The 10,263-nt window shown below is 35.4% G+C and overlaps 1 protein-coding gene across 3 annotated transcripts in view; it reads right to left on the reverse strand.

Annotated features, from left to right (window-relative positions):
• LOC131163864 (U2 small nuclear ribonucleoprotein B'') overlaps nucleotides 1-7,839 on the reverse strand; it is a 45,403-nt gene extending 37,564 nt beyond the window's left edge. For all 3 annotated transcript variants that reach the window (XM_058120670.1, XM_058120669.1, XM_058120668.1), the window contains exon 1: nucleotides 7,481-7,839. In XM_058120670.1, the coding sequence (XP_057976653.1) occupies nucleotides 7,481-7,687 (207 nt within the window). In that variant the 5' untranslated portion in view covers nucleotides 7,688-7,839. The remainder of the gene's footprint in view (nucleotides 1-7,480) is intronic.
• Nucleotides 7,840-10,263: the final 2,424 nt, after the last annotated feature.

Consider the following 10,263-nt stretch of genomic DNA (forward strand, 5'->3'; position numbering starts at 1 on the left):
CAGGGGCAGTGGAGAAGAATGTGGTTGATTGATTCTGCATTAGCCATACAAAGAAAACATCCATTTGTGACTTAAGTCCCCTTTTCTGCAGATTGTCAAGAGTTAAAATATTTCCATGTGTACTCCCAAACAAAAAAGGCAACCTTTGAATGGGTTGCCATCCTCCAAATATAAACCCAAGGAGAGTTGTTACAATTTGTTCCCAACAAGGAGAGCTTCTTGTAGAAAGAATTAACAATGAAAACACCATTTTTGTCCAGAGCCCATTTTGGTTTGTTAGGGATGTTTTGGTAACGGAAATTATAGAGATTTCTATAAAAGTCAGTGCATGAAGTTCCCAATCTGCCCCATTCCTAGTAAAAAGAATATTACAAAAAATTCCCTGATCAATGATTTGGAGATGATGATTGATGAGGGCATTTTTGTCACAAGCCAAGCTATAGATGGAAGGAAAGGCAGCTGTAAGATTACACTTCTCTTGCCACACATCATGCCAAAAGTAAATGTTGGCCCCATTTCCCACTTGAAATCTCACAAATTGGAAAAAATCAATCCATCCTTTCCTATTGAATTTCCAAACTCCTATTCCATAGGGCCCCTACTATTGTGTGTTATCCAACCATTATGTTCAAGCCCATATTTAGAAACAATAATATCCCACCAAAAGTGGTCTTCTCCTTCATGAACCTCCACAACCACTTCCCAAGGAGGCTTTATTAAAAGTGAGGAGGGATTTCAGGCCCAAGTCTTCCAAACACATGGGTTGTTTAACCACTCCCCATCTAACAAGATGATATTTAAACTCCTCCCCTAAGCTATCTTCTCTTTATTTCCTCCAATCTCCTAGCAACTAAGGCTAGTAAGTGAAAAAGGGGCATGAACTAGACTAGAAGATTCGTCAAAGTTCTCCTTATAAGGGTGAGCTTGCCTCCTTTTGATAAGAAATTTATCATCTATAATGGGGTCCCAGACTCCTTTGTCTTTGAATTTGGCTCCAAGGGAGAGACCGAGGTAATTAATGGGAAAGGATTCCATCTTGCAACTCAAAAGACCAACAAGGAAGGTCCCTCGTGTTCTCTCCAATTGGAATAAGCTCACTTGTACCAAGATTCACTTTCAAGCTTAAGACAGCCTCAAACCCTAACAAAATGCATTGGAAGTTGAGGATATGAAGGGGATCATCTTCACAAAAAATGATAGTGTCATCTGTGAAAAGGAGATAAGAAACTTCTGTAAGCCTTCCATTTTGCCCACCTTGAGACCTCTAAAGATCCATACTTCAATAGCTTTCATCAACATGAGGCTTAGCATCTCCATAACCAAAATAAACAAACAAAGGAACAAAGGACCCCTTGTCTCAAACCTCTCATGGAGTAAAGAAAATCAAAAGGGCAGCCATTTATGAGCACTAAAAAGCCTGGAGTTTTGATGCATTGAGCAACTCAACTACACTAAAGCTTCCCAAAACCCATTTTCCTATGGAGATAAAGAATAAAGTTCTAGTTGACATGAACAAATGTTTTCTCCATATCCAGTTTGTACACTACTCACCTTTTTTGCTCCTTTAGATAGGCATCTACCACCACATTAGCAATAAGGGCAGCATCCATAATCTGTCTTCTAGCCACAAAAGCATGTTGATATTGACCAATAACTTCTGGTATTGTTTTTTTTTATCCTCTCAGCTAGGACTTTAGTGATGACTTCATAAATGCTCCTCACCAAGCTAGTAGGAGGGAAATTTTTTATGTTAACAGCCCCAAATTCTTCAAAACGAGAGTGACAAAGGTGGTATTGATGCAATTGATAAATCTTCCTGATCTATAAAACTCCTCAAACACATCTAAGATGTTGTGCTTGAGAAGGCTCCAGTTAGCCTGAAAGAAAGCGAAGGAGTAAACAACCAGCCGCTTTATCCCCATTGCAGCTTTTAATAGCTTGGAGGACTTCTACTTGAACAAAGGGTCTCTCAGATGTTATAAAGTGTCCATTACACCTCTTTTCACTCTGATTAACTGTATCTTAAATAATTTTACAGAAGCAATTCAAGAAGCCCTCAAATTATCAAAAAACAGGAGGCATAAAACAACGGAACCTACCAAAACCATTAGAATTAATTCACAATTAATCATTTTTGCAAGCAATGCAATACCTTGGATCATCAAAACATAAAACAACACAGAAACACTTCAACATAAATACACAAGAGTAGCTTGAACCAAGCCCTAAAACTACCACAATCCAAAAAAATAAGAAGCAAACTCTCGATCATCTCATGAGTTTTCAAGAAAACTTCAAAAGGTATACAAAAGCAGAGAGACAGAGAGAGAGAGGGAAGGAGTTGAAGCAACCATGCCGAGCAGAACAGATGTTAGAGTTTTACAAGATGTCTGTTATGGATGTTATGAGTAGTTAAATTAGTTTATTTGTTCATTATCTTAGTGGTCCAAATGTAAAGATGTAATTGGTCATTATTCCTATATAAGTGAACCAATTGTATAGCATTGTAATTGGATCTTTCAAGAAAAGAAATACTTTGATTCTTGTTCTCTTTCATTTTTCTTCCTGAAGCTTGTTAATATACAGCTTCTCATATTTTACATGGTATCAGAGCTTACTGCTCTTACACAGAGCTTGTCATCTTCATCAATTCTCTCGCCGGAAACCAGGGAAGAGAAAAATAATTACAAACAGAGCAGATGTGATTAGCCAAAGGGATTTTCGAATCTCAGAGACTGGTTAATTCAATTTTTGCTGCCTTCTTCTTCAAATTTTCTGCATTTTTTTTCTATGGTGGAAACTGAATCTTCTTTACATTCTGTTTCTATGGCAAATGTTGATAATTCTTCAAGAAATCCATCGGATGATTCTTCAAGTGTTTATTACTTGCATCCATCGGATAATCCTGGAGCTCTCCTAGTTTCAGAAATTTTAACTGGTGAAAACTATATTGCATGGAGTAGATCAATCTCTATTGCCCTTACAGTTAAAAACAAAATTGCTTTCATAGATGGTACTCTGCCTCAATCTAATCTTAGTGATTCTCAGACTCAAATTGCTTGGTTGCGAGCCAATAATATTGTTCTATCTGGGCTAATGAATTCTATAGCAAAAGAAATTCGTGGGAGTCTGCTGTACTTCACAATTGCATATGATATTTGGGAAGAACTTAAGACAAGATATCTTTGAAGTGATGGTCCAAGAGTCTTCATCTTAGAAAAGTCACTTAGTTCAATTTCTCAAGGATCAAGATCAGTAACTTACTATTTTAATGAGTTCAAGACCCTCCGGGATGAATATATCAGTTACAAGCCAATTCCCAGCTGCAGATGTGGAATTCTCAACTAGTGTTCTTGCAATCTTTTAAAGAATTTTTTAGACAGACAGCAATCAGATTTTGTGATGAAGTTTCTCATTGGCCTGCATGATTCATACTCTATGATGCGAAGTGTTTTCCTTATTACTGCAAGAAGAAGCCAAAGGTCTCTATCTAATGTTGTTGGTATTTCCATAGACTCTCATGCAATGGTTGCTGCACAAACACAAAGACCTGTTTCCACGAGTGGTATTCGCTTCACAAAACCAAAAACCAAAGGAAATGTCACTTGTTCTCATTGTGGATATAATGGTCATCTTGCAAACAAGTGCTTCCACTTAATTGGATACCCACCTGGATGGAAAGGATCACGAGGAAAGAAAAATTTTCCTGTTCAACAAGGAAATACAAACACCAATTTACCCAATGCAAATGTTGTTTCTTCTTTGGAGTCAAATTCAAGCATCTCAAACATATTTTCTCAAGAGCAAATTCAAAACTTGCTGTCACTTGCAAATAGTTTGTCCCATACACCCATAAGTTCCAATTCCACAGCAAATGCTGCTTCTACAACAGGTATTATATCATGTCATATTGTCTATACTGACAAAAATAATTCCCCATGGATCATTGATACAGGAGCAACAGATCATACGATTTGTTCTCCCCATTTTTTCAATTCCATTCAGTTACCAAACAAATCATTTGTGGTCTATTTACCAAATGGCCATTCTGCTCCTGTTGTCTTTACTGGAAATGTAAATCTTTCAACTGATATTATCTTACATAATGCCATTTACATTCCATCATTCAATGTTAATCTCATATTTGTTTCAAAACTTACTAAAGATAATTCCATTGGTTTGTTTTTCCTTCAATCCAAATGTATTTTGCAGAATCTAATCAGTTGGAAGATGATTGGTCTTGCTGAAGTGAAATCTGGCCTATATCACCTACAACAACCTTCTATTCCAACAAGGAGCAAAACTGATTTCAATTGTGCATCTTCTGTTCCTTTAGCAAATAATTGTAACACCAATGTTGATATTTGGCATCTTCGACTAGGACATATTCCTCCTACCAGATTAAAAATCATTAGTGAAATAGATTCCAATGTATCAGCACCTCAGAATCATATCTGTGAAGTTTGTCCTTAGCAAAACAAAAGAAGATTGCATTTCCTGTATCAAATAGTTATTCAAATAAAGAATTCCAGTTAGTACATTGTGATATTTGGGGTCCTTTTTCAATTGTTTCATATTCTGGTTTTCATTATTTCTTAAAAATTGTAGATGACTATTCAAGATTTACTTGGCTTTACCTCATGAAAACCAAAACAAAAACTCGTACCATTCTCACAAAATTTGTTTCTTATGTTCATACTCAATTCCAAACAACTATTAAAATTCTAAGGACTGATAATGGCCAAGAGTTTAACATGCTTGATTTCTATAATGACCATGGCACAATACATCAATTGTCTTGTGTTGAAACACCTCAACAAAATGGTAGAGTCGAAAGAAAACATCAACACCTTCTTAACGTTGCTAGATCCTTGTTTTTTCAATCAAAACTGCCACTCTCTTATTGGACAGATTGTGTGCTGATAGCAACACATCTTATAAATCGAACCCCTTCTTCTATTCTCAATAATCAAACACCATACTTCCTTTTATTCCAAAAACATCCTAATTACAATTATCTTAAAGTTTTTGCGTGTTTAAGTTTTGCTAGCACTCTTACAGCTCCTAGAGGAAAATTTCAACCAAGAGCTTCAAAATGCATTTTTTTAGGATATCCACCACATATAAAAGGATATAAACTTCTGGACCTTGTTACTCTCAAAACATTTATTTCCAAAAATGCAATTTTTCATGAAACTATATTTCCTTCCATACCAAATAAAATTCATACACCTTTTGTCTCTTCCAATTTTCCTCAGTTTTTTGAATCTTCAGAAACCAATAATTCTTTACTTCCTTTTACATCAACTCCTCAACAAGAAAATACTGCAATTACAACCACCCAATCTGAAAATCTCAGAAGGTCTCAAAGGATCAAAAACCCTCCTGCATACTTACAGAATTTCTATTGTGGTAATATGACCCAAACAACTTCACTTTATCAATCATCTCCCACTTCTACTCAAGGTAAGCCTCATTCCATTCTTCATTATCTTTCCACTTCTCAATTATCCCCTAAATATAAAACCTTTGTTGCTGCTGTTACTTCAACTTTTGAACCCAAAACTTTTAAACAAGTCATCTCTCATCCTCAATGGCAAAATGTCATGGTAGAAGAAATAAAGGCTCTTGAATTAAACAAAACTTGGGATTTTGCTATTTTACCTCCAAACAAGACTGCAATAGGTTGTAAATGGGTTTATCGTGTCAAGTTTAATGCTGATGGCACAATTGCAAGGTATAAAGCAAGACTAGTGGCAAAGGGCTAAACTCAACAAGAGGGTTTAGATTTTTTTGATACTTATTCTCCTGTTGCTAAGATGACAACTATGAGAGTTTTACTTGCTGTAGCTGCTATCAAACAGTGGCACTTACATCAATTAGATGTTAATAATGTTTTCTTGCATGGAGATCTTAATGAAGAAGTTTATATGCAATTGCCACCAGGCTATTCTTCAGCTACTGACCCTCGTGTCTGCAAGCTCAAAAAGGGTCTCTATGGACTGAAACAAGCATCAAGACAATGGCTTTCCAAACTTTCTCATTCTTTGCTGCAGCTTGGTTTCACTCAAGGAAAATCAGATTCTTCTTTATTCATCAAACAAACCCCCTCAGCTTTTATTGCTTTACTCATTTATGTTGATCATGTAATCCTTGCATCTGACAGCCTTCATCAAATTAATTCAATCAAACAATTTCTCCATGATTCCTTTACCATCAAGGATCTTGGTGAGCTAAAATACATCTTGGGATTGGAAATTGCTCGATCAGCTAAAGGTATTACTCTTTCTCAACGAAAATATGCATTGGATATTTTACAAGATAGTGGGTTTTCTGGTTGTAAACCAGCAGCCTTTCCTATGGAATCAAATCTGAAACTCAGTGCAAAAGATTCTTCACCATCTCTAAATGATCTTGCATCATATAGACGACTCATAGGTCGCTTGTTGTACTTGACTATCACTCGGCCAAACATAGCATACTTTGTTCAAGCACTGAGCCAGTTTATGGCTAATCCAAGCATGATACACCTTCGAGCTGCCGAAAGGATACTCGGATATATTAAGGCTACACCAGGTCAGGGAATTTTATTGTCTGCAAATTCGTCTCTTCATCTGAAAGCTTATTCAAATAGTGATTGGGGTGGCTACTTGGATACTAGAAGATGTGTAACTGGCTTCACGGTTTTTATTGGAGACTCTTATTTCATGGAAATCAAAGAAACAGGCTACTATCAGCATCATCTGTTGAATCTGAATACAGAGCTTTAGCTACAACCACTTGTGAAATTCAATGGCTTATCTATCTCCTAGCTAATCTAAATGTTCAACATTCTCAACCTGCTCTATTATACACTGACAGTAAACTAGCCTCTGAAATTGCTTCTAACCCTATGCATCATGAGAGGACTAAGCATAGTCAACTGGATTGTCATTTGGTTCAAGAAAAGTTACAAGAAGACTTAATTAAAATCATACATATTCCTTCAAAACATCAATTAGTTGACATATTAACCAAGCCTCTTGGTTCACTAAATTTTTATCATCTTATTTACAAGATGGGAATGATTAATATTCACTCTCATCTTGAGAGGGGGGGGGGGGTGTTAGAGTTTTACAAGAAGTTTGTTATGGCTGTTATGAGTAGTTAAATTAGTTTATTTGTTCATTATCTTAGTGGTCCAAATGTAAAGCTGTAATTCGTCATTATTCCTATATAAGTGAACCAATTGTATAGCATTGTAATTGGATCTTTCAAGAAAAGAAATACTTTGATTCTTGTTCTCTTTCATTTTTCTTCCCGAAGCTTGTTAATATACAGCTTCTCATATTTTACAACAGACACCGCGCAAACGTGCCCTCGCTGTGCATTTATCATAGTTGAAGCAAGTTCATCTTCAATTATTAAAAAACAAAAACGGACAAGGGCAAGCGTGCAGAGAGGAGGAGAGCGAGCGAGCGAGCGAGAGAGAGAGAGAGACCTGATTGCCGCGGCCAGTGTACTTGAGCTGGCAATGGTCGAAGCCGGGGCGGCGGCGGAAAAGATTGTGGATTTCGCGAGCTTTAACGTCGTCGGGGAGGCCTGCCACGAAGAGAGTGCTGATGTTCCTGTCTTGGAAGCCCCCGTACTCTTGTGGTTCCGGTGGTTGGTGATGAAGGTAGTAGGGATCGTAAGGCTGTTGAGCCATTGCAGAGGCGACGCGTACGGCGAAGATTGAGGATCACCGGAGGAGGGGCCGCGGAGGCGCGACCGTGGAGTGGCTTGCGACGGGAGAGAGGGTGTGGGGGGAAAGGGGGGATGAGAAGGGAAACTGGAACTATGCTATACGGTGTTGTTATTAACTTGTTACACCTCCACATAAACCATAAGTTTTGATTTTTATTTATTTATTTATTTTTTTTCATTCTTACTACATCTAAAATTGTATATTTATTTTGAATAAATAATTGTAAAAAGAAAATGTACTGACAATTAATTTGAAATAATTATTAATATCTAGTAATAAAGAATAATTAATATTTATTTTGATAAGTAAGTCTTTTTGGCCTTTATTAATGAAAGTGTAAAGAAAATAAAATATATATATAAAAAAATCAATTAATAAATTTTTTATTTTATATATGATTAACATTTACTTTTTCCTTAATTTTTAATAACATTACAATCAAATTTTATTTTAATACTATTTGATGTAGAGAAAAAGTACAATAAAATATATATTTCATTTTTATTTTCCTTTCCTTTCCTTTCCAAATATATTTTTTTATCCAAATGAGCCATTAAAAAGAAGGAAATGAAATGAAACTAGTTAATAAAAAAGTAAAATTTAAATAATCACATAAGCCACTTCACCCAAAAATTGCTTGCCTTAATTATTATTGCAAAAAAAATACATATATTCAAGGAGGAGAAAAATTCTCATTCAATTTTACAATATTATGAAGTAAGGAATTTATTTATGACAAAATAGTTAGCTCTTAAAGCTACATATATATATGCACTAATGTAGGACGGGAATGGTCGACCTATGTCTTATGATTCAACCCTCACACAAACACATACACTTAAACACTTTAATTTAAAATTTTAATTATTTGAACATAAACACAATAAATCATGATTTATTTCACATGTTCAAAGATTTTTAAAAGGTGTATGACTTGTCCAGCAATTAAGTCTCAATTGGTTCTTTCACAAAGGAATAAAGTTATATGCTGAAAAGTTGTTATTTCAAAGATTCAAGAATAAAAGTTTTATGTTAGCAAACTAATATTCATACAATTAATTTTAACTAGCAAGTACCAATATTATAATCTATGGATCAAATGGGCTATTCAAAGATGTGATTTTAATCTACTAGCAAGGGTCCACAAGATATAGCAAAAGATTCAAGCACAAGTACTGAAGTTACCAAGAAATTGGTTTGGATGACTTGACGTTGTTCCACACGTAGTTAGGTTACACCGTAGGTCCTTCGTACAAGCTTTGAATCACAAGATGAATACAGCAATGAAGTGTAGATGATGATCGTCGTGTGGGTGTATGAAGATACTGGCCATGTGGTGTTGATGGGGGCCGTGAGAGTATTAGATGGAGGAAGGGTTGATGGAGTCGTTGGATAGTTTAGTGTCTCTCACCACTTGATTTCTGGAGAGAACGTCGTAGCCTCACACACTCACAAGGAGAGAAACAAGCTTTACAAGCTCAAGCAAAGAGATGTTTCTTCAATATTCAACTTCAACTTCATATCTTTTGTTCTTACAATAAGAAGGTTATTTATAAGCATAGCCTAGGAGACAAAACACTAAACATTCAACAACTTTCAACAACAACTCTCAACAACTTTCAACAACTATTAACTTAACACAATTAATACTTACTAAAAAAACAAGGAACTCTAACTTATAAGCACACAAGTCAAGTTTAGTTGTCTTGTATTATTACAATTCAAATTTGAAATTTAAACATATTCCAAAAGAAAGGCCAAAACCGTGTGGGACCCATTAGAGCCATGTGGGGCCCACATGGGTTTTGAGTTGGATTTTACTTCAATACTTCACTTGGGCCTTTAAGCACCTGATAATCTTGAAATAACATATCCACGAAAAATATAAATTAACACAATAGCAAAGTCTTCATATAAAAATAGTCTTCCATCAAAGAAGTAGAAGATCTTCAATTAATCTCATGTTTTCTCGCAAAATAGATATAAACAATAGTGGACATCTGGAGGTTGTTCACGTGTCACCATGTCAGCAAAGGAGTGGACATCGAGAGGTCATCCATGTGTCATCATATCAGTAAAAGGGATACATAAGGCATGTTGATCCCCACCATACACATATATGATGTGCAATAATAAAGGTTACTATAGTAATATTATGAAAGTTATATAGCATCCTTTGCCAGTTTTATAAAAAAAAAAAAAAAAAAAAGTAGAAGGAAAATAAGAAGTTCAATTCAAACTAATGGATAAAATTGAGTTAAGAAACCTTAAGATTAAGCTTGATTTAGTTAAAATAGATTAGTGGGAACATGGTTAGCTAGGAACTAGCTATTTTTGTTTTTTTTGGAGAGGGGGGGGGGGGGAGTACTGTAGACATACTAAAAACAATTGAAACCTAAATCAAAATGAGATTACGAAACTAGCCATTTTTTATTTTGGATTATTTGTAACATTGTTGGTGCAATGAGATTGTTGTAACTTGGAATTACAACATTATTGGTGCAACTAGCTAGCTCTACTAACTTAAATTCATAATG

This window comes from Malania oleifera, chromosome 9, assembly GCF_029873635.1.
Source record: "Malania oleifera isolate guangnan ecotype guangnan chromosome 9, ASM2987363v1, whole genome shotgun sequence".
Classification (NCBI taxonomy): domain Eukaryota; kingdom Viridiplantae; phylum Streptophyta; class Magnoliopsida; order Santalales; family Ximeniaceae; genus Malania; species Malania oleifera.